Consider the following 26,102-nt stretch of genomic DNA (forward strand, 5'->3'; position numbering starts at 1 on the left):
GTTGTTGTTCTGGATGGCTATCATAAGAAACTCCTGATCTTGAGGAAGCAGTTTCTAAATGTCTGCATTTGTTAGACCCTGTATAAGCACAACCTCATCAGGGAGCATCTCAGGATGACTGTAGTTGTGGTAATACTGAGATGAAAAATCAAAGCCCTTGTTTTCAAATCAATGAAGGGATTGTGAGTCACATGTCAAGGATAACAAGGAACTATGGGGAAGAGACCGGATGAACACAGATGGTTTTGCAGTGACTGGGCTCTGTTGACAACTTCGGCAGTTACGGTTCATGAGTAACCAGTCTGCAGTTCAGAGGTGAACCATCCAGAGTCTCCATTAGCACAGGTGATGATTTGGACAGGACAGGATGAGGTTGTCTCTCGAAAACTCTACGCAAAATTGCATCGTCATATACTCACTGGAATTATTACTGGCAGCAATAAATGGGAACAAATCGTGGCCAGCTTATCCTTATCTTCCTGATATGTAGAGAGAGTAATTTGTGTGAAAGAATGAATCACAATCTTTAATGAACCGTGGACAGTAACAAATGGGTTTCCTGAGATGTTACGGGAGAGGCAGAATGGAGATGCAACGCTTGAACCTGTGGTTGTAAATTGGCAAATTGATCTGTGCATGTGTGGATTAGGCCAGTAAGATCCTGAACCTGGGGAGCAGATTTTGAGTCAAAGCAATAACTTGCTGGAATACAAGAAGAATCTACACCAGCAATCTCAATGGCTGAGGCCTGCTTATTCTGTCATTTACAAGGTGGTCCAGTTGCCAGAGGAGAAGGAATCGGTAACAAGCCAAGGTCAGTGCAGTCAGAAGTGGACCTTAGTTTCAGAAGTCTGTGTCAACATACATTTGATGAAGCAGAGATGGAGTCAAGAACGAGTTGGTTCGGTACACCATTAACAACAACAGTAGTATCAAGGTGTGATCGCAGGTACAATCCGCAATAATCAGGTCAGGGGGAACAGGAAGCTGCTGGGTTTAAATAGCCCAACGCTTCTTCTGACTGGCCACTTATAGTGAAGCTCAATGATTAATTAGAAATCTCTGGGAATGGCCTCTCAAGATCTGCAGTTAAAAGAATAATTGTCTCGATAGCAGACAAGCAACACAGAACCCAGAGTTCAAGTACCCGGCAGGAAGAAAAAAACGTTTATAATTAAACAATAATAGACATTATTAATTTGCAGTGCTTTACAAATGGGAACACAAACAGTAATAAAACAAAGTTAGATATTAACAAAGAGGTAGCAGACTCAATCAAAAAAACAAACATAAAAAACCTTGCATAGAAGTCTTTACACCCACTGAGCCATTTTTTCGACACTTCTGTAGCAAAAAAAAAAACCAAACCCATAAACTTTGTATTTTCTTACAGTTTTTAGATTAGCTTAAACATGTCATGCATGTCTAACAAGATACAAATTAATGTAAAACATAACATTTGTACTAACCAAGTACCTAATAATATACAAAAAAATCACATTAGTAGCTTTTGTAGTGTGCAGAAGTTGCTATATATTTAAAAAGTGGTCATGCAGTTCTTTCCTTCAAGGAAAGGATTATGCAAATGACATTATCAAGCAGAGATGAAAGAAAATGAAAAGTGAAAACTCCCCCAACTGAAATATGGAACCAAGAGCCAATTCCCGACCACAAGTCTCCGAGATTTTCTTCCACGGCAGAAACATAAAATCATGCATTATAAACCAGCATCTTTCAATGGAATGGGCTCCCATTAGCTGGTCTACAGAGCACAGATTGAGGGTTATTTTAGTCCGTTCATCAATTTTCTTTGTATTAATTTAGTGGTAACACTCAATAAAATTCCAGTAGGTTACACCTTGCAAAAAAGAAACTAAACTTTGCATCTCCTCATTAAGGGAGAGTGGCTTTTACAAGCATATTAAAACTGCTCCAGTGTGTCTGTTCCAAGCAGTTAATTGTATCTGCTTACACAGCAATCTCTATAAAAGTTGTATGACCTTCAGCGTCAGGCCTGGAATTCTATGTCCTTCAGTAAACTGGACCTTTTTGTGCTTCGTCTCAGTCATGTCTGTAGGTTGTCCATGAATGTGTGAACAACCTGTAACTAAATGAATCAGCATTCTCACAGCAGCACAGAATATTTCAGGAAATACGTGTGCTATTATTAATGCAGTGACCTGTGGAAGGAGCTGCATATGAAAGGGGCAGTGTCATGATTTGAGGGGAAGACTATAGGCACGGAGTCACATACAGAGTTGTTTCGTGTAAGTAGCAGAGTCCTCCAAAAGCACAAAAGATATCAGGCTCCCGTTACATTGTGGTGTCAAACACATCTCTATATGAAAACAAAGCGAATATATCCAAACCTTGTTAGGACATGGCTGGATACATATATTGTTATAGAAAGTCTCCGTTGACTACCAAGCAGAATCCAAACCAGACTTTGCATATACAATTGCACAGGCTGTTCCTAAATAAGAATAGGTTACTTGTTGTGTTTGCTTCTGACAATACTGAATGCCCGGCACATTGATATAACGTGGAAATCAAGATGCACTTTCGTCCTTACTTTGTTAAATACCATTAGGATTCTGCAGAATCTTGAATTTAATGCATCCCTAATAAGTTCACATGCAAGACAAGTAGGATAATGGTTTGAAACAGAAATTAATCTTACATTTTTGTTTCTTCTTCATCTGCCATGCCTGGATTATATAATATACTATATATTTTCTTATGTTCCACATAGCTACTATGGAAGCATATTTACTTTTGGCCAATCAAAAAAAAATAAAAAATAGTATTGTAGCAGCCTATCATTGTCTTACCTTTAGAGGGCATTCACAAAACAGACGTGTTTATACTAATTGGGAAATTTGTCATGGAAAAACACCTTGTAAAGATAGACACAACACTATACAGCAGAGACAATAACATGTGACATACTTGATCTGTTCTGGATTTTCCAGTTCAGAATGTTAAATGTTTATCATAGAACGTAAATGCTCAAGAGAACAAGCTGTGCTCACCTTTTTCTTGCTGCAGTAAATTTGCCATTTCTTCTCAGCTGGGAGGGCAAACATGGCTTCTCTATGCTTGTCTGAGAGGTCCAGTTCATCCTGGGAGCACAAGACAAAAAGCCTATGTTTAATATACTGACCCGGCTTCATTCTATTCACAGACATCATTATAGGTTATACAAGCAATTTCTTATCTAAGAAAGCTTATCACTTAGAAATGTTCTACATACCAATAAAGCATTAATCGGGGTAGAGGGGCTTCCACAAATGGCAACATTTTAGTCATAAGAACATTATTTAACCATTAACAATTATGTGCAGGTGTTAGAATGAGTATATGAGTTATTTGCCAATGCCAAAATAATGAATATTGCACACAATGGATTCAGCCATTCTGTGGGCTGGGGCCAGTATTCATGAGAAAAAAGCATCCCGACAATTTACTAGGAACTAGTGACATAATTGAGGCATGAAATGCAGTCTATCAATTTATTAGCCATGAGGCACTTTTAGACTCATGCCTCAATGTCATTAGTACCTAGAGAATTGATAGCTGAACCACTACTGACCAGGATGCAGGCTATCAAAATGACTACTTTCAACAGAGGTAATAAATGAGGCGTAAAATGGACGAGGTGCAATGCAACTTCAGGTTGGCATTCGCCCTACACTGCTCCACTGTCACACACACACACACACACACCTCTACTGCTGGTTCACTATTAGGCAACATGGTGAATTAAAGAGCACATTCTGAAAGCGAAGACAAGTTTAAAGCAAAAAAACCAACAACAAAACACTTGCTAAAATATACTACGAGGAGGATTTCCAATAACATTGCAGTTAGGATACTGGCTGTACGTGTACGTACCCCAGTAGAAGACAACAATTAAATAGCTGGTGGTGTTTTTTTATTCATGTTTTCAATAATTCTTGAATACCACTTAGGAAGAATTCACCAAAGGGATATATTTGAATAAAAACAAAAACAAACACCATATTCCTGTCAATAAGAAATTTATATGACACAGCAAGAAGAAGTGAAGAGTGCAAAAAATAAATACATACTAAGATTTAAAGGCAGGACGATCACCTCAAACCACCTAGAGCTCTCTGCGCAGGGGTTGATCAGGTTGTTTGGACCAATGTCTAGCTTAGCACCACAGGTCATATAGGACAGAATCTGTTCAGTGGCCAGAGATACACCATGGGATCGCATGGGGTTCAGCGAATCAAAATCCAGTTGATCCATATTGGATTTCTATAGGGTCTATGGTAATTTTGGGCTCAAACATGGGAGTAAGCATAGATACTAACAGAAAATGTGGGTAAAATGAAAACTTGACCAGTTGAACAGCCCAGCTATAAAGATATGCAAAATAAACAGTGGTTGATAAAGCCAGGTTCAAATTCAGAGCGACAAAATCTCTTCTCTCTCATCCAATACCTGGGCCGACTAAGCAAGCCTGTCGAGTAATGCATTTTAGATTTTGTTGTAAAAGGAGGTTGAAAACACACCCCCCTTCCCCACCAAAAAATAACCAAACAAACATCCTCACCCGCCATTTGAACAATGCAAGTTCGCACAGTAGTGGCATGTGATCATATTTAACATGTTGCAATTAATGAGAGCTTGTACTTGTGTTCTGGGTGTTCTGGGAGATCAATAGTTTCCAATGCAAACCCCCCCCCTCCCAAAAAAACAGTGGGCAACATCCAAAAAACAGCAACACAAAAGCCATGCTCCCAAATGCAAATATGACCGTGTGTAGATATGGGGATATTGGAAACAATGGGTTCTAATGTCTCCCCCTTTACATGCACTGTACTAGCCATAAAACACAGATAAGACGCATGTATTTCGATACCACTGGGTAGGAGGTATAAGTTAGCCCAAGAAGCAGAAAATCAGCATTCCTTACCGCACCGGCAGGAGGCTGTTAAGATAAGTAACATTTTGATATTATAGAGACGTGTGCTGCGAGCAGGCTTTTTACTTGGCAAAGAGGAATGCTCTTTAAATGTACCATGAAATATGAAACAAATGTTGCACGGCAGAACACATTTCCTTTTATCGAGACTATAATATACATTGCACCTTAAACATCTTGGTATCAGATCTCCGCACAGTGCCTGCACTGCCTAAGTACACACAGAAATACTTTCTGCTTATAACCTCCACGAAGGCAGCTGGTGTGACTTAAGCTCTATCCGTGACTAAATATGCCACGTCTTTTCATGGTATGACAGGTTTGAAATACAGACAGTCCCAATGTCCTGTAACTCAGACCCTGCAAAATTTCACACCTGAATAAAAAGACACACATACCATACTTAGCTTGCACAATGGTGCATCGCCAGAGGAGGCGTGTCTTGCACCATTAATGGGGCGTGTCTCTCCCAACCCTCATCCCACATTCTAAATCACAAAATCGTTTTCTGCAAAAAACATATCCCAAATTGTTTCCACTTCCCAAACTACTCCAGCACTTTAATTATTCCCCCACAATCTCCCTCCAGCATATACAGATCTGTCTCTTCTGTGCCAGGCCTCTGCAAGATGATTGGGTTGCAGTTGGGAAACCATTACAGAGCTCCAGCTGTGACATCAGTACTGCGCAGAGAGCCAACATCTGAGACTGGCTCCCAATGAGTCAAATTAAAGGAGACAGAATTTACCAATCAGCTGACAGCCACAAGGGACATGTACCTTAGCAAGTTGCAGGGGGAGGGCCTGGAGTGAATGTGGTGCAGTACAGCTCCTACGAACCAATACAAACCGATGCAGGAGGTTATGCCCAGTACAGTTACTGTAAAAGCGGTACTGTACTGGCCAAATGGTACAGTTGAAGGGGATGCATTATTCATTAGTTAAGACATAAATAAGAAAATCGACTGAGCAATAAGTGGAAAAAAAACCAAACTAAATTAATGAAGGGTGTGGTCCTAAATTAACGGTTCTCAACAAGTGTATTTCCATATTTCCATAGTGACAAACAAAAAGATCATGCAAATCGTATTTAAGGGTGTAGTTCCAAAAAGTATTAAAGGGACGTATGCTAGATGGAAAAATAGGCACACAAATTAGTGCGCCATGGGACCGCGTATTCCGCGGTTTGTAAACCACCCCCAGTGGGGTGATGAGGGTGTGCTCTCTTCAACAATGGTTCAGCTCAAAAATAGCCGTCTCAGAGATCCCAGTGACTAGATAGGGCATATTATCATAAATATTGGTTGATCCCACAAAATCTCCATGCACAGTGTGTGTAGGTAACCGGTACACTTATAAAAACCTTGAAAGGATCTATTTTGTGTTTTATTCATGCATTTGTTTTAAAACAGCAGAGTCTATCAACACCCAAAATCTTTGAAGCCGTTTAATTTCCCAGCTGTATGCCTCCCCTCACACATGGCAGGTAAACATGAAACAGACTGCTCTTAATATTTGATTACCTGCACCAAGTTCTAAAGCTGCTTGTCTTTCATTGCCGTATAAATTAACAGCAGATGCTTGGGTGCAAGGCTGCCTTTTTGAAGTAAGAATAACACCATCATTCGGCCCTTTAAAGCCAAGAGGGTAGATATAAATCAACTTCAAACAAATCTATATACAACCCAACCTCACCAGTTCATATTAAACCTGGAGGTTGACAAATGTCCTGCTTGTTAGCGTCTCAAGTGCAACTTTATACCCTGGGCCATTTAATTATTAAAAGAAAACATTTGAATGGCCTAAGGTTTAAGAGCAGCATTAAATTGCTTTGATGGAAGCTGATCCAATATAAAATCTCTTTATGTCCAGAAATAAGTAAAAGTTCCCATAATTTATGCTATATTAAATGGGGGAGGCAATGTATGATTTGTAGACCTTTTCTTTCTCAACTAAACAACGTATTGCTTGGTGAATGCAACAAACATTCGGCTTCTTCTGTGAAAAATGTGCCAGCAGGGAGCATACAGGATTAGGATTCACTAATCAACTATGAAAGTTATAAAAATATTTTTATATTTCGATGACAGATAGGCGAATAAGCAGTGCTGCAATGTCTTTCCCTTGAACGACAGCGACTTTTGTTCGATTTCTTGAGTAAACCACTATTCTTATCGCAAACCTCCATATTTATAATCATCATACAATTGTTTTCCTCTCGGTATTCAGAGCACAGTACTGCTTACAGTGGTCATTAAGGAAGTCCCCAGCCGGAGAAAGCTGAGCTTGTAGAACGGATGTAAGCAATTATAAAATATTCATTTTATGCTCTCACAAATGCTTTTGGGATTTTTAAATATTGTATGTGTTCTCCTCTGTGAGTTTGGTTTAACTTTAAACAAAAATTATAGTGCAGTAAAAGTATAATAAAGACAGGACAAGCAGCATTGTGGAATAAACAGTTTACCTCATAAATTATAGCTGGGTGCAGACATTACAAACATCCTACAACATGCACTTTGTGGGCCCAAGTGTGTTGTGCTTTTCATTGGACAATGAATGTGTAATGCATACTGAAAAGGATGTATGATTTAATGTCTCCTTCCTCCCATACATCTCTATGCTTCCTCCATCCTTACTCATTCACTGCTGTGGTCATTCAAAAAGTGCCGGCTCACAGGAAGTTCCAATCAACACTTCCTCCTCCAGGTCATCTCCTTTTTAAACTTAATTTCTGAGAATTCAGTCACAGCACTGACTGGGGACACCACGCCCTTGCTTGAGAATGTATATGAAGATTCTCATCATACAGAATTAAGGGGGCCGTCCACACAAAGGCAAAATTGAAATAACAACTGAAGGGTAGGAAGGAGGTAAACTAGTTTATAATAGTTGTCACAGATCCATAATGGATTTTCAGCTACTTGATGGATATTTCCTTGCTCCCTAGTCCTCAGAGCTGTAAGTGCTTCTCAAAGCTGCCACTGGCAAAAAAATATTGCACTATAAATTGCTTTTGCATATAGCACTTTGCAGTCTATTAGAGAGAAAAGAACAAACACAGGTCTGCAAACCCGTCAAATCCATTACCATGCAGACGGGAGGAGGGACACGGACTGCAAACAGTCTCTGTATACTGCTTTATCAGCACCGAATTGCCAGACAGGAGAGTAGAAATAAAATACAAATAGCCACTATGGGGAAAGCGAGAGGAAACCTTTTTAATTTAACGGGCAAATGCCTTTAAAAGGAAATGTGTAAATATAATTATGCATCACAATTTCTACTTCAATCTTCTCTGTTGTGATAGATGGTTCAGATTCTGGGCTAAGTTGTAAGTATGGAATTATGACTTTCTGAATAACATTACAAGAAAATAAAAATACATCTAATGAAATTTACCAATAGTAAGAATGCTATATAGGAATGAGTATGCACAATGACACATCCAAATATCTAGAGAACATATTATACAAGATTACATTTGTGGGACTACAGCAAGGCGACTCTTTCTTTGCTTTAGAGAACGCAAGATAAAAATGTATTTTTATAATCTAAATCGTTAAGACTATGCTTCATATAGAAGATTAGTCATGTCGCACATTAAACTGGCCACACACACGGCAATTACATCAGGCAATATATGGTATTTTAGAGTTATATTGCCCAGACTGACAATGGCAAATCAAACTGTAGTCTGGTTTTATGGGTTTGTTCAGGAAACACGGTTTGCCCATGATAGCCTCTGTATATCTGTGCAGTCATCTGCTGTCCAGATTGCATGGAGGTTCATAGCAAACGTTGGGATCAGACCCCTTGATGATCCGTACTGCACAGTTTGACCTCTCGCATACGCAGTCAAATCTTCTTTTGCTGCTTGGATTGATCACTGATCATTCTCTGTACAGCACTTCATAATATGTTGGTACCATATAAAACGTAATAATAATAATAATAATATTACTATTAAATGAATTAAAATGTAGCTTGTTCGTCAGATCCAGGCCTCCTGAAAAAAGACAAGGTCAAGTGGGTATTGATGCCCAGGTGAACGGGACGTTCATTGGGGGAGAGGTGATTTTGACTCTTGTACTGCTTATTTAAAACAAGCTGAGCTAGAAGATGAGACCGGATTGTAGGGCAGACCCATTAGAGTGAGGGATGCAGCCTACTGTATGTGGAAGTTAACAAAAGTTTTATTACATTTTATTTAACTCCATGCAAATAAAGCTGCCACACTACAGGAAATTTCTCCAGATGCGATATCTTTAACGATTTACCAAGGACAAAGTCCCGGTCAGCATGCTGATTCATGCGTACACACACGATTTTACACGATTTCCCTTTACATCTGTGCTCTTCATCTGTCATAACCATCGGCTGAAAACATTATGACTCTGTAAACTCTATGGAGATCTGCCTACACTGCTGGTCGTGAGTGTATACACACTGCAGAACTGGAACCAGTGGCAGAACTACCATTGGTGCAGCAGGTGGGGTGCACCGGGGCCCATGGAGATAACGGGGCCCATGGAGATAACGGGGCCTGCTTCATGGGGAACTAGCAGGCTGTGGGTCCCGGGTCCCTCCTTTCCACTTCCCTGCACCGGGGCCCACAGCTCGCTAGGTCCGCCTCTGATTGGAACGACATTGTTCCATCGTTTAGAGATTTTTAGTCCGTTTATAAATTCAAACAATACGATGTGCTTTGGAACGATAAAACACAATAGTGGGAACGTACACATATTAATGCCATATTGGACCCAACAGTCGTTTATCGTGTGATCGCGGGGGAAAACCTGTAGTATATACCTAGCTTAACTTTTGCTATGAAATTCCCTTCTATACTAAAAAATACTGATTGGAACTCTCAAAGTAAAGTGTATGTACAGCGCTGTATGTACAAAAACCATTGTGACCCACAGTATACGCGTGTAAATGGGATCTTCACATGAAGAGAAAATCTTCCACTACGTCACACTGCAGAGGTAATGGAAATTTATTACAGGATCACTGTCTTGCTCTATCCTGCTCACACCCTCATATCACTTGTTGCCTTCTCCCCTCCCCAAATACATGAACAGTCACCAATTCACAAGTACACATCCAAATCACTTACATCACATGCTAAAAATAAACTGTAAAGGCAAATAAGAAGCATGTAAATGTTAACCAAACACTGGAGCATATCAGTCTACACGACACAACACTTTAAAGCGGTTTTCTTTTTCTACCATGCAAATAGGGAAGACCTCTCTGTTTGTTATATGACTGTGTTGTGTTACAGGATGCAGCACCAGGACACTCGTTCTGGAGAAGGAAGTGTAAACCAAGTGCTCAGCCTCTCTGAATCAATTCCAAACATTCAGCTTGTATAAGACAGACTTATCTACTGAACAGATCCTGGCTTAGGATACAATGGTCTATGTGCCAACCTGGTATATGCATAATAAATACAGCTCTTTACTCTGGACATAAACCAAATGTGTAAAGTTTCTCTTTAAAGACTGTATCCCTGAACACTTTAATCTACTGACTAACTACTATGTAACAGAAGAGATTAGAAAGAAATCTGTCTATTTTACTGTATATGCAATTTATGCTTTGCTAGTTAAGCTTTTTGACCTACTCAAAGCCTTTTATTTACCTCTGAGCTAAAAGCTGCAAGAAGTGTAATTTATGGCTTGTGAGGGAAGGAAACAATTCCATCCAACTACATTTTTCAACAAATATCCTGTTCAAAGTCATTATTTCATTTATCGCTACATTTTATCTAAAATTGGAGACTTTTTCTTTTAGCTGGGAAGTTATTTAATAACCGTATCATGTAGTATAGGCTGGTAAAGTTTACTGTAAGACTCATGGCAAGAAAAAGAGTTTGAGGGCCGCATCTAATCCACATATCCATACTGCTGCTTCAGGTGATCCATATGCGTTCACAAATACCAAGCTATCATGCTACATTTCAACCAGTGCTGTTACTGACGGTGAATTATAACCAACCCACCAAGGCTCTCCGATATTCCAAACAGATTATGATATCATTGTTTTAATGACATCAAGTTGGAAGCTACGCAGTTTAACATACAAGCTCTTTCTGATGACAAAACCTAAACGACACTGCTACATTTATCATTCTTATTAATCTTTATTTATATGATGCCAGCATATTATGTCATACTTCACAGAGAATGTAATGCAAACAAGGCTTTAGTCTATAGTATTTTAACATTATTCTTCTATGGTGCCAAGGCAACTTACCACCAACTCTGCAAACATGGCATCAAGTTCCTCAATGGGAGGGACAGGCAGGGCTGGCTCCATTGTCTGCAGAGCAAAATTGCTGTCATTTCGTAACCGATACGTGATCTCCGGATGGTCATTGCTCCGAAAACAGCAGAAGATGAAGGAGATCCCACGGTTGCTCCTCTTCCTCGGAGCCATGGCCGAGAGTCTAGAATTCACTTCTACCTAAGAAATCCTAGAGAAAAATAAAAGTATATGTATATGTTAACAATTGTAGGGTAGCTTTACAATATTAATATAAATAAAATAAGCACACATTAGATACATCAATGAGTTGGCCGTATGATATGATGCACTGAATGTAATTTACAAACATTACTCCAAAGGTGCAAATTTAACAGATATTTGCTTTAAATGGTCCAACATGCAATTAACATATAACAGCCAATTGCTGATTTTGTTGCTATGACTTTAGGGCAGATTTGCACTATTAAGCAGTATTTGTGAGTGATAGGAGTTGGCTTTTTAGTTCAAGAAACTTTGATTTAGTGGAGTCGGTATCAGGGCCGGATTAAGGGAATGGAGGCCCCTGGGCTAAGGGGGCCTCCATTCCCCCGTGGGGACCCCCCTCCCGTGATCTGAGCTGCCCGTGCCCCCCCCCCCCGTGATCCGAGCTGCCCGCGCCCCCCACCACATACCTCCTTCTCCGGCGCGCTGTACACTCTTTACTGAGGAGATCTCGTGAGAGCGAGACTCACGAGATCTCTTCAGTAAGGAGACTACAGCGCGCCGGAGAAGGACTGCACGGAAAGTGCTCAGCAGCACTGATCGCGCCGTCCCCGACCGATCAATACTGCTGAGCACTTTCAAGGGCCCCCTGGATGCCATAGGCCCCTGGGCTGTAGCCCAGTTAGCCCTATGGTTAATCCGGCACTGGTCGGTATCCTCAGTAAAATCTCCTTAGATAATGCCCATGCAAAATATAGAAATGGCTTTAAGAGGTCCCTAAACAAAATACCGTCCAAGAAAATTAGTTCATGTCAGCAAAGATCATCAGGCTTAAAAAAGGGGGGCATTCAGAAATAAAGAGGGACAGAGAATTGTGATCCAAGACAGGAACATTCAGAGGTATATAGCTGTGAAGCTGAGGATCGCGGTGGTTGTTCAGTAACGTGCTGGCATGCTCACGTAAAGGGACGCGGTGGGGTGAGAACCAGGTACTGCTTGGGCAGACTGCAGATCAGGGTTTTGGTTTAATTTATCCGAATTTGCACGTGGAACGTTCCAGACAGATAGATATGCCAAATAATTCTTCCAGCAACTACTCTTGGGCTCTACCACTCCAATATAAATCACAATAGAACTAAGTGATATGTACCGGGGATGTCGCAACTTCATAATGAATGTCAAATAAGGCCAGAACCGGGCTTAGCGCATGATCTATAGAATCTGGAAATGCTCTTTCATTAATATAGACAGTGAATTATTAACACACTGACAACAACCGTTATATAAACAGTTTTATAATGAATGCAAACAGATGGGAGGAGAGTAATAGAGTGAAGAGACACATTATCACACAGGTAAATGGCAGGTGTTCTTTTCTGGCTGTTAACTGATAAAGTAATCCAACAGGTGGTACATTCATAAACATTAGGCAGTTAAAGCCTATTTGCAAGTAGACTTATATTATATAAGAGATGACAAATAGTAACACACACAAATATTACTGACTCATACTATCAGACATCAGCCTATCAATCCTTCATGATTGTGTCAAGTCTCCGAAATGTCTGAACCCATTTTATCTTCCCAACCAGAATGGTCACAACACAACTGAGGGTTCTCTCCCTTTGTATAAAAATCAAAGTGATCTCTCATGACGTGAAGTATAACTTCCAAGTGGTCGCAAGTTTTAGCTCAACACCAATAAAGCATTAACTCTGCCAGAGTTTATAGATAAATGATGGCAATGGGTGATTTTCTATGGCTGAAATAAGTGTCCATAGAAAATTAGCCCTATTGTCAGTTATTAATAAATAGACCCCCTTAAATTGGCAAAGTCAAATCTGGCTTCAAAACTAATATGCGCAGGCAAATCTGGTGCCATTTTTTTGGGATAACCTTATTTGAAGCTCCTGCAGCCAATCAGGAAGCACGGTGTACATGCATGGAGATACCCCTCTCCGTTCTCTTACCAAGCCTACTAAATGTTACCTCCGCTTACTCGGGTTGGAAGTGTCCCAGGGAGGCTCAAAGGTTTATTAAAAGCCAGCAAGCCGACAAATGGCTCTATCAACCAGATCACAGCCGCTTTGTGTCAGGAGAATGTAAAGAGGGAGACTATGCAGTGTAAGATAAAGGGGGCCAGAGATCAGCAGAGGAGCCCTCCAAAATCACCAGGACCCCCGATCAACAGCGGGAGCTGTTCAGTGTAATTACTTGTGTCAATGTGTGTTGTAGAGCAGGGAGGTGGGACAGAAGAAAAATATAAGAAAATAAACCTGCCACCAGGTATGTCATGTGGGGATGAAAGTGGGAGGGGCCAGCACGTCCCCATGTGGCTCCTTCTCTTTTACCCAATCATCATTTATTTTTATAGCGCCACTGATTCCGCAGCGCTGCACTTAGAACTCTGATGAGTCCTTGCCCCATTGGAGCTTACAGGAGAGACAGAGAGAGAGACAGAGAGAGACACACTAGGGTCAATTTTTATAGCAGCCAATGAACCTACTAGTAGGTTTTTGGAGTGTGGGAGGAAACCGGAACACATGGAGGAAACCCACGCAAACACAGGGAGAACATACAAACTCCACACAGATAAGGCCATGGTCGGGAATTGAACTCATGACCCCAGCGCTGTGAGGCAGAAGTGCTAACCACTAAGCCACCGTGCCAATCTCCTCACAGATTGTAGCTGCAGTTGTTTTAAAGTGGGGTGGGGGTCTGATGGTTAGTGGGCAGTACTAATGGATTAGGGCCTCTCCCATCACTAAAGGAATCAAAATAACATTTAATTTGTAGTATATAGCAACATAATTAAAAAAAATATTAAATAATTTGTTGTGAAGATTCAGACATAACTTGGACCAGACCAAAAAAAAAAAAAAAAAAAGAGGCAGAGTACCCCTGATTTATAGTAACAAATGTTACTAGAAAAGAACTGAAAGATGCCATTCTGAGCTATATATGAATGATTACAAAGGTGTGTATTAATAAAACTAGATACATTTCAAGTAAAATGCTGTCAAAGTGTTTGAATTTTTAAACATATTTATGATAAATTACAGCTTTTTGTAAACATTTGGGTTTAATGGCTAGCTAAAAAGATTAAATGCATCATTTATACAGTAAATAATGTCCATTCCCTGTAATATTCAGCTGCAAACAGGAAACATAAAAAATTAACACTTCCAGCTTCACAAAAGTACCCATCGCCTACACAGGGGAGGCAGCCATTGTACAGGCACAACCCATAGTCATGAGAATGCAATTCACTAGGAACTAGTGACATCGCTGAGACACAAGGCACAAAATGGCTAACTCCATTACACAAACTATAGTATACATTAACAAGAGTTGCCTGAGGATTTGTACACCCTCAACCATACCACCCTTAAGTCCATTTATAATCAGTATTCCAATTTATAAAGCTCAACTAAACATATATTTGCCTATTAACTGTAAAGAACTACAGAAATATATTCAAAAACACAGTTAAACACACAATTATTGCCTACCAAAATTATGTCCATACTGTAATATAGGTGACAAACAAGAACATAAGCTGAACTAAATCCTCCCCAGAGGAACACAACTAGCAAAACAGAAAGCCAATTTGTTTGGTCCGTAGATACCAGTATGCAAATAAACATGAAATACATTTGAAATGTCAGAGGAGGATTGTTAATACGAATCCAGATGCTTTTTCATGGTGAATTCTCCTGCTTTTAACAGTTGTTTAATCATCTAACATTACAAGAAGTTTAATTACTAAAGGATGCAGGATGTCATTTTTTCCATTGTTAATGAAATGGGGACATCTTTCTCTTGTTACTCTGAAAATTGGCTTGAAGGCATTTGTCTAACATGAATAACTTGCAACACTAACAATTGGGATGACAGCTTAACACAAGCCAGCAGCAGCCTGTTTAACTCTTTCAGTCATCAGGATAGGGGGCTGTATATCCATTTAATTATTTTGCAATATACAAATGGTTCCCTCAGCAACATCACTGGATCCTAGTACATCTGAAGCAATGTTATGAGAAAGAACTGGGCTACAGATCACTAATACCACTTTCAGGTTGCCACCCCGGCAATATCCCAGGTATATGAACTCGGGATATTGCCGGGGGACAGTGCAGGACACCCAGGCAAATACCTGGGTAGACCGTGTTCACACTGAACATGAACCTGCCCAGGTCTCCATGGCAACATCACAAAAGGAGCTCTGATTGGCTCCTCTTGTGATGACGTTTTTTTTTTATTTAACTTTACAATGGTGTTCGGTGAGACCCGGATCTCACCGTTCACACTAGCGGCTACCCGAGTCGGACCCGGGAAAAACCCTCCAAAAAGGTTGTCGGGGCTCTCCTCGGCAATAACCCAGGTCTTTTAGGCAGTGTGAACAGGGGTATAAGTCACCTCAAGAGTTCTGTGCCCACGTCATGGAACCCCTCGATAACTTGTAATATCTTCATACTTTACACTAGGTTGTACATTATCCAGAGGATAAAGTAAAACAAAAATTAAAAGTACAAGTCTTGTGGGCATAGTGCACCTTGATTAATGATTTGCATATTTGCTTTTATTATTATGAGCTAGAGCTTACTTGACTGAAGGAATGTGAACTCTCAGACACATATCTAGGCGTTTTGCAGAATCCAAACATTATTGAAAACTAAAGTGTTCTAACCTTGTTATTGCATATGATAATCTTGACACAGAGGCCTAAAAACTGCCACCACATGAATGTGTGGTCTAAAGATAGAACAGATCTGGTTATTTTTTCCACACTCCGTTTACCGCTGATTGAGCATAACAACTAGATTTGTGAAGCCACACATGCGCCGTAGCTAAACAACCAGATTTTCCATCTTATCAAGTCTATTAACATCTGCTTGATTTAGGATGGTAAACTGATTGCTATGTACGCTACAATGTTGCCGAACGCTGTCAAAATGGACCAAGCTTCTCTACAGCATCAGCATTGTGCTATATTACCACCACCATTTATTTATATAGCGCCACTTATTCCGCAGCGCTGTACAGAGAACTCACTCAGATCAGTCCCTGCCCTTTTGGGGCTTACAGTCTAAATTTCCTAATACACACACACACACAAACATACACAGAGACACACAGACCTGGTTCTATTTGTTAGCAGCCAATTAACCTACCAGTATATTTTTGGAGCGTGGGAGGAAACCGGAGCACCCGGAGGAAACCCACGCAAAAACGGTGAGAACATACAAACTCCTCACAGATAAGGCCATGGTCGGGAATTGAACTCATAACCCCAGTGCTGTAAGACAGAAGTGCTAACCACTTAGCCACCGTGCCTATTCATGCCAATGGCCCATTCATTTAAATGGATTTTGTCCTACGTGTAGACACTCCATGAAAATGAATATGCAATTGAAGTGAATAGACCATTGACATGAATGAATCTTATTTGAATTGTTGATTTGATTTTTATTTTTTTCTCTCCTCACATCAGTAGACATTTAATTAATCTCTAGTTATGCATAATCACAAGGAGGGAGTCCCAAGGACTCCTTTGATCATGCATTACTACAGATTAATTGAATCTCTTGAACTTGATATAGCACATAGTGCTGACATGGGTTGTGTTTGTATCTCTCATACAAGCGCAACGCCAGTGGATAAGTCAGAGATTTTGTGGTGATAAAAAGTATTTTCACCTGCGTACAATCGCTTTTGCATTTCTATATGTGCATAAGCATTTTGAACCTTCTGCATTCCAACTCTTTCAGATACACCCCCTCTTGACGCTCAGTAAGCCAGTGAAAAGGTGGTTCTTCAACAGCTGGAGACCCGAAGGCTGCGCTACCCTGGTGTGGATACAACGCAATAAAAGCATCCACTAATCTACATGTTGCATTAGTCTGACATCAAACATTACTTTTGGCTGCACATCAGAGAGCAGCAGTGAAAAGGGAGAAACAGTAATGCGTGATAAACTTTTCTGTTATTTTTTTCTATATATTTATATTTTTTTAATATTCTACAGGATTATGTCCCAAGATCAAACACTACCACATTTTTTCATTGGCCAGAGCACAGAGCTGTAGCATTAGTCTAATTTTGAAAGAAGACAACAACTGCTGATCAGTTTCTACCTAATCTCAGGCAGGCAGGATCTAATTAGCATATGAATGTCTCAGAACGCCTATCACTATGTACTTTCCCCATATGTAAAGCTGGGTACACACTACAGAAAATTTCATCCGATGTGCGATTTCTTTAACAATTTTACCAACGACTGAAAAAAAAAGTCCTCCTCAGCATGCCGATTCATGTGTACACATTATACATGTTTAACACGATTTACCTTCAGATCTGTGCTCTTCATCTGTCATAACCATCGGCTGAAAAGATTGTGACTCTAAACGCTATGGAGATCTGCCTACACTGCTGGTAGTGACTGCATACACACTGCAGAATTTGCCCGACATCGTTCCATCGTTTAGAGAGATTTTTAGTTCGGTTATAAAAAAATCAAATGATACAATGTGCTTTGGTATGATAAAACATGATCGTGAAAACTGTAATGCGATAACTAATCTAACAGTTGTTTATTGTGCGATTGCCACTATAATGGAGTGAAAAATTCTAGAAATATTATATACCGAGTTTGGGGGCTTTGCCTAGCACTTTTAAGCAAGGTTTTGTGCTTTTATTATTGCCATTTAGTGTGCTGAAATTTTCCTCTTGTTTAGAAATACTTTAATTGATATCAGTAGTACAACTAAATATGGCCACTTAAACTTATATTAATTGCAAACATGAAACCTTGCAAGGTGGAAAGAACACCATAAGCCACTAAGTTTTACTGAGCTTTAACAGACACATGCAATACAGAGATATGATCTGTACTTGCATATGAAATAGGTTTACACTTTAATTACTGACAAGTTAAAGTGCTTTAAGCCAGCCTGTGGCTCTTCAGATGCTGTGGTGGTGCAGGTTCCAGCATGCCCTGATGGGGAATGTAGTTCCACATCACTGAGAACAGCACAAGTTGTGCAGCCTGTTTTAAATGGAAAATATTTCCCTTAATTGCGGCTTGTGATTGGACTCCCCGCTCACACCAACCTCCGGGGCTCCGCCTTGGGGTACGGGGCACGTTAGTAAAATATTTTCCTCAGTGGTAGTGCAGCCTTAACCAGTGTTATCCAACTTTTTTTTTAAATGGGACCCCAAGTGCTCTTCTACTAAGACCCCAAAAGTGTCATTTTCAATACAATGTACAACATATCGGACAACCAGGGAACACCACTTCCTACTGAGATCCCACGTTCTGCTCGTGACCACAGGTTATGAAGCTCTGGTGTAGAGAGAATGAGTTTTATCATTAGTCAGTCAATCTAAGGTTCAGAATTAAACTCAATATGCAGAATGTGATCTACTGAAAGGTGTAGTACTAATACACTTTCCATGTTCCTAGCTTTCAGTCTATGCTACACACCCATGATTGTGAACTTAAAAACCTGCAGACCTGCAACTCACCCTAACCAGAATGGAACAACGCATTAACAATACATGAACAGTGATATATTATTTAAAAGTAATGTCACAGTCTACCATTATATCCACTTGAGGATAGACTGGAAAGTGATAGCATTAAGAATACCCAAAGTCCTTTGACTACACTCAGCTTGCGCTGAACCAAACAAAACTTTATTTTTGTAGGAATTACTTTATTACACATTCTTATTTTACTAAAGTTAATAGTAATGTTCTCTGCACAAGCTCTACGTTGCCTGCAGATTTTTTTACATAATATAATCATTTTACTGCACTAGGTCTAAGACTACAACTAGACAGTGCCTATGAGAAAGTGCTGCTTAAATAATGGATCACAGCCCATGCATTATATATCGGTGTTACCATCGTTAGACTAAGAAAAAATCATTTCAGCATTTTGTTTTTTGTAATCAGGAGCTGGATTGTTAACGGTGTCTGACCGCATCAAAACTAGTCTCTGACTATAGCTATACAGCTCATAATATCTTATCTGTGAGGAGTTTGTATGTTCTCCCCGTGTTTGCGTGGGTTTCCTCCGGGTGCTCCGGTTTCCTCCCACACTCCAAAAACATATGGGTAGGTTAATTGGCTGCTATCAAAATTGACCATAGTCTCTCTCTCTCTGTATGTGTGTGTGTTACTGAATTGTGTGTGTTAGACTGTAAGCTCCAATGGGGCAGGGACTGATGTGAGCGAGTTCTCTGTACAGCGCTGCAGAATTAGTGGCGCTATATAAATGCAACCATGCCTGCAAATATCAGGTTATAATATTGTTACTAAACATGAGCATGTATTAAAAAAAAAACAAAATAAAAAAACAAACCCAAAAACATTTATTAAAAGTGGAACAGAGATTACCTACAGACTCTCTCTCAATAGCAACTTGTACAGCCTAGCCCAGAGCAAAGTTATATGGTGAATTCTACTGAAAACTGAGTAGTTCCAATCGACAAAGGAAGTTACACATTCAGAATGTCTACATCTCCCATCTGCTAACTAACAAATAAAGTTGATAAAAATACTGCGTGCCCTGTACCCCAAACTACTGCTGTTACATATGGGATAGTACATTCCCTAATGCAAAATTATAAGGATATTAGATATCAGAGGAGTTCTGTAACTATATAAAAGCACAAGGCTATAGCCCAAGTGCTTTTATAAAGATGAAAGAAATCACAACCTTATAATAGACCAGTTTTCCTAAAAATATTCTGAAGTGAACCCACTGTGCAGAGACATTTATAGAAGTTGATGCATATATTATACATTGCTTGTGTATTGTTACACCATCACACACACAATTTTATACATTTATAATAAGTCATCAAAGGAGAATGTTGAAAATTAAATGCAGACTAAGGGCTAGATTTACTAAGCAGCGGGTTTGAAAAAGTGGGGATGTTGCCTATAGCAACCGATCAGATTCTAGCTGTCATTTTGTAGAAGGTACTATATAAATGAAAGCTAGAATCTGAATGGTTGCTATAGGCAACATCCCCACTTTTTCAAACCCGCAGCTTAGTAAATCTAGCCCTAAAACTGTTTGATGTCATAGTAATAATGCCAGGTTATTGTGTAATCCATTACTGTTTCCTATATTTAGTGTTACACTTTCCTCTGGACAGTCTATAACACTAATCCTTATTAAACTAATTGTTGGTTTAGTGCATCTTCCTCATAGAAGTCACTTAAGCTCAGGTGTCCTCACTTCCCTCAACAAAGGTCTCACTGTCAATTACTGTGGAGAGCTCTTCATTCAGTACGGGAGAGATATACACAGATCACTTATTACAGACTGACATCTGGTAATAGCTGCCAACGCCTCCGACCAAAGTCCATTAAGTGTTATATGGAAGGAAAATTCCTTGTAACAAAAACAATTTAATATTTATTAGCCAGGACAGATCAATTAAAGTAAATGTCTATTGCTGCCCAAATCGATACTGATCAATTTCTGTGCTGGATATACAAGCTAGGACTTCTCATACACTACTGTAGGTTCATCTAAAATACGCTCAGAGTGGAAGTTTATTTCCTAATCAATAACTCCCCATAGTCCATTAATGCTTTTACTGGTGTTATCCGTACAGGAACACCACCAACATAATAAAAATTATGTTCTATACTTTTTAAATATAAATAGTGTCCTCAATTATTGTTTTGCAACCCACGCTGTGCAATGATTGGTCAGTCTGTTCAAATTCAAATGGAAATAACCCCCAAAACTTAGCTACCCATAGTAATTCTTTAAGTACATTGTCTACCTAGCTGGGATTCCAATACCAATTATTCCGCCTATCTACACTCATTTTGAAATGTACAATGGGAGACTGAACTATACAAAGTTTTGTTATCTCCATCTCAAGAATTGTGGAAGTTTCAGTGGTCAGACAAATCATTCAGCTAGGTACAATGTCCTTGGCAGCCACCAAAAATGGTTTAAGCTAGGTACACACTACAGAATTTTCCACCAACTTTTTATGCCGAGCGATTTTACATGCGATCGATGGTCCGATAGCTCGGTCCATGGACTGCATACACACTAGCCTTGTTTTAGAAGATAAAGGGAGGAACGGACGTCCCTTTAGCGACTTTTTACAGCCATGTTGTCGTGAGCAATGACTGTAATTTCGTACTCATCGGTCGGAAGTTTACACACACTACACAATGGAAACAAGATTGGAACGGAAATATTAAACGGTACGACCAACCAAATGAGGCGACAATCGTCCATTTGGGCACACTTTCGACCATAGTGTCACTACATACACTGACCCGACTTTTGAACGAGTGGTCGTATGTCAGCTGGTTGAGCCGATTATTGGACAAAAACTCTGTAGTGTGTACCTAGCTTTAGTAACGTATTGGCTTTAACTTTAGTTATAACCTTAACCCTACAATAAACTGGTGCTTCTATTGTACTTTCTATTGAAAGGTGGTGAAAGATTAGAGGGCTGCTAAGAGATAGCAATGGCACAGCCTTCAATGACAATTCATACAAACAAAAATCAGGACAAAATAAGCATTTCTCATTAATATCGCTGCCTCCGCTGTGTGTTTCTGTGGAGGACACAAATATCCTAAGATGATAAACTGTAGCAGCTCCGCGGGGATTCAAAGACACTGATTCCTGTTGCTTTTCCTGCATTTAACACGCAATTAGCAACTTTATTAATAGCTCCATTTCCCAATAAAACACAAGGCCCATTACAGCATTCTCATTATCTCCTGTGTGAAGGATAAAGATAGGTTTCCATTCACACATGGGAACAAACTTGTGGAAAGAATTGTTTGCAAATAAGTCAGTCATTCTTCTCACAAGCCATTAGGAAGTGACATAACATTGACTTAAACAATCTTAACTAATGGGTGAAATGGTTATTTGTCTTTGTGATATGACTCATTGTTGAAAAAAGGATGACCCTGCAACTTATTACATGAAATGTGTATCTGTAGCAGCTTGCCTTATAGGCCTCACGATTCATTTGAATGGGGTTGTTTAACCTCATTAAAAAAATTAAAAAAAAGCACGCCTGTAACATTTTTCAAAACAGGAAGAACATAAACACTCCAGTAGATGTATCCTAAAGTTGGCCACCTCTCTTCAGCCTATAAGGAACAGGACACCAGCAGAACAGCCACTATTAAGTTGCAGTGTCAGGTATAAAATTAGAAAGTTATACTTCTCAGTTTAAAAATTTACAATTGCTAGGCTTATATAAAAGGCTCCCTTATTGTCCTGCAACTCCCGTCTCAGCACAGAGCTCCATATACCTCATTCCAAAGCAGACAGAAGTCCATTTAACAATTAGATGGATCAATAAAGGAGTCATTTAAACCAATTAAAGAAATGGATTGTGTATTCCGAGCTCTCTACACTATTCCTTTATTCTTTACGACTTTACACAAGATTGGAATGTTAAAACAAACTTACACAAACACATCGCCGAAAACCTTACGCCATGCCCTAAACGGCGGCTTACATAGTCAGGGAAAAGGAAAGTCCAAGACGTTTTAGAGTTCCTAAACCGAAGTGGTGATTCCTCTTAAATGCTTGTCATCCTTTTTTGATTCTCATGTTAGTGTGAAGGTCATGAGTGAATAAATACCATTTAATCTGCAGCTTTCCCTGTATCAAGTGACTCTCAGGACTGAAGGATTCTTATAGCTACACATTACTGCTCATTTGAGAGTGAAAGAGCCGTTTCTGGCCCACCAATTCTGTTGCTGTAGAACAGGACAAGGATTGTTAACATGTACTTTATATGGCTATTTGTGGACAGTTACGCTCAAGTGCATTACCAGCAGAAGACAAAGAAGCATTTTTCATGCAAAAACAGGGGTCATGTGTGCCTGTTCACATGATCATGTCAGGACATTGCAGGCATTGTCTGCGTATATTTTAAAGATTGTGCCCATACACTTGGGTGCAGTATAGGGATCAGGATCCCTATTCTTGCACTTGAAAACCATCCTGGCGCACAGACCTCATCTCGGCATATAAAAGGGAGCACATCTTTAGGGAGTCTGTGGCTCTCCAGTAGCAGTCAGGGCATTATTAGACTTCTAGTCCAACAGCTCAGAGTCACAGGTTAGCTCCGCTAAAGAGTTACAATGTTGCCAGAAACTAACATTACTGAGTCTACTTTCTGCAAGATGTCAATAAAACATGTAACCTGCTACCTCATACAATGACAATTTACTCACCTGGGGATTACTGGAAGAGAAGAATGAAACTGACTCCACCCAACGTCTCTCGACACTGTTTTGTGTTGTGCTCTATGGAAACCAATGCCTTAAAGACACAGGATTCCCATGTTTCAATGGTGTATTGTAAACAATGCTATGTCCATATTCATCCTACACAATCCACATCCTGATGAATTAATACCTTACTTAATGCATTCAATTATTTCCTATACACATGTATAAGAAATAGAATCAATAAGTTTGTGTATAGAAATCCTTATTGGAGTAGGAATAAATCAAGATGATTTTGTTAATCGGCCTATAAAACATTTTGGTTCTCCGAGAACAATTAGCCATGACAACATCATAATCATAATCTCTTATGCCAAACAATGAGAACATGTTTTATTGCTATCTGCATTTTGAGGTTAAGTATTGCCTAACAGAGACAAGCATGAAAGTATACATAGGTTTAAGTTACGGAAACATTACTTATGGGAAATGATGATGACGGAAGAGACAATGAATTCCCAACCATGGCCTTATCTGTTAGGAGTTTGTATGATCTCCCCGTGTTTGCGTGAGTTTCCTCCGGGTGCTCCAGTTTCCTCCCACACTACAAAAACATAGGCGTAGGTTAATTGGTTGCTAACAAAAATTGACCCTAGTCTGTCTGTCTGTGTGTGTGGTAGGGAATTTAGACTGTAAGCCCCAATGGGGCAGGGACTGATGTGAGAGATCTCTGTACAGCACTGCGGAATTAGTGGTGCTATATAAATAAATGATGATTCTGCATGTTTCTCGAGCTTTTAAATGGAACAAGAGTTACAATATGTTTTCATATAGCACTATATCTTTATTTATAGATCTATTGATAAATGATGTGTCCAATTCCTAAGATTTCTGACCATCTAAACCAGTGATGGGAAACAGGTGGCCCTACAAGCCATCACCTGTGGCCCCCAGATCCTTCCTGCTTTACTAACAGATTTGTGTCTTGTAGTTTATAGCACTTGAATGAATATGAATTAATCCCTCAACTTTTCTTTAACCCAGTTAGTGTTTTCAAACACATTACCATCCACAGCTGTTATATTAGCTGCACATACACAGGCAGACCTACGTTCAATACGGCCACACACTAGGATAGGAAGGTGCACAATTGGACAATGACTGCAACATATGACGAGATTACAGTCAATCAACAACTGATAGATCTCAATCAGATGTTGGCCGAAATCAGTGGTTGTTTTGAGACAATACATAACATGATTTGCTATTAGATATATAATAACCAAACTGGCCCTTGGAATTGCAGAGTATATGAGCACCTTATAGCAGCATTATTACTGGGTAGGGTGAAGAAAAAGGTTAAATAAATTATCCTTCCCACTGCTCCTTTCACCAGAGCCCTGGGAGCTTTGATGTTCAGCTCACAGCCACAGCTGAAACACGGGGGCTGTGCGACACTGTGGGCGAATGATATCACCACATGTACCAATAGAAAACTGCAAGCACAGAAGTCGCAGCTTTCTATTGGTCCTCCCACCACAGCTGCCTTTTCTAAGCATAAACAATTGTAGGGGCTGTATTTCACAACTGGAGGACCCCCGGGAACAGCATGCTAAAACAGTATTCCCATGGCTCATCCGGTTCTCCACTAAGGGGAATACACAGGTCAGTGAAAAATATACACGTTAATCAGGAGCGCTGCATTAAGCATTCTCTGCCATAGAACTGACTTTGTTCAACATGACAAAAAGCTATAAGCTCTTAATGCTGGCCTTATCTATGCGCTCTAGTAGTGACTGGTCACATAAGTGGTAAATTAGGAAACAAAATTAATTATTAATTAGCACTACAGGGTCGTCCCTGCCTAAAACTCATATATGTGCCTCTAATTTCTTTAATGAATGGAAACATTCAGCCAAATATTTAGCTGCCAGAATTTCCAAAATACGTACAATTACCACATAGCAGCAGGTGTAATCATTCCTATATGAGAGGCTGCCAAGAATAAATATAGATGAATGGGTAAGAGGTTTATAAAATCCCATAGTGCCCAACCATTTAAAATAATTTTCACAGACAATTTGCTACTAGAGAGAGATATAGACGCCACATGCAAGCAGACACTGCGATACCACACCCCGACATGACAGTTATAGTAGTCATATGTAATTACAATGTTTTGTTGCTTCACGCATACTTTTATAGGAAATGCAGATACCAATAGGCATGTCATCTGTGACCAACTTAAAATAAAAACAGATGTATGTTGCCTACTCAATAGAGAAATAATCCAACAACTTTAAAGGGTAGCCCATCACCGCCACGAAACGGAGGCAGTCACTTTGCGGCTGAACCAAAGTTCATTAGAATTCGGCGTATCAATACACTTTTGTGTCTCGGTGATATCACCGGCTCTTAGTTGATTGGCA

The 26,102-nt window shown here is 39.7% G+C and overlaps 1 protein-coding gene across 1 annotated transcript in view; it reads right to left on the bottom strand.

Annotated features, from left to right (window-relative positions):
* Nucleotides 1-26,102, bottom strand: part of DAAM1 (dishevelled associated activator of morphogenesis 1) — a 91,734-nt gene that overhangs the window by 63,947 nt on the left and 1,685 nt on the right. Inside the window, 2 exon segments of the mRNA XM_075192421.1 lie at nucleotides 3,033-3,122; nucleotides 11,215-11,434. Of these exon segments, the coding sequence (XP_075048522.1) occupies nucleotides 3,033-3,122; nucleotides 11,215-11,397 (273 nt within the window). The 5' untranslated portion in view covers nucleotides 11,398-11,434.

The sequence above is a fragment of the Mixophyes fleayi genome, chromosome 12 (assembly GCF_038048845.1).
Source record: "Mixophyes fleayi isolate aMixFle1 chromosome 12, aMixFle1.hap1, whole genome shotgun sequence".
NCBI classification, from domain to species: Eukaryota; Metazoa; Chordata; class Amphibia; order Anura; family Limnodynastidae; genus Mixophyes; species Mixophyes fleayi.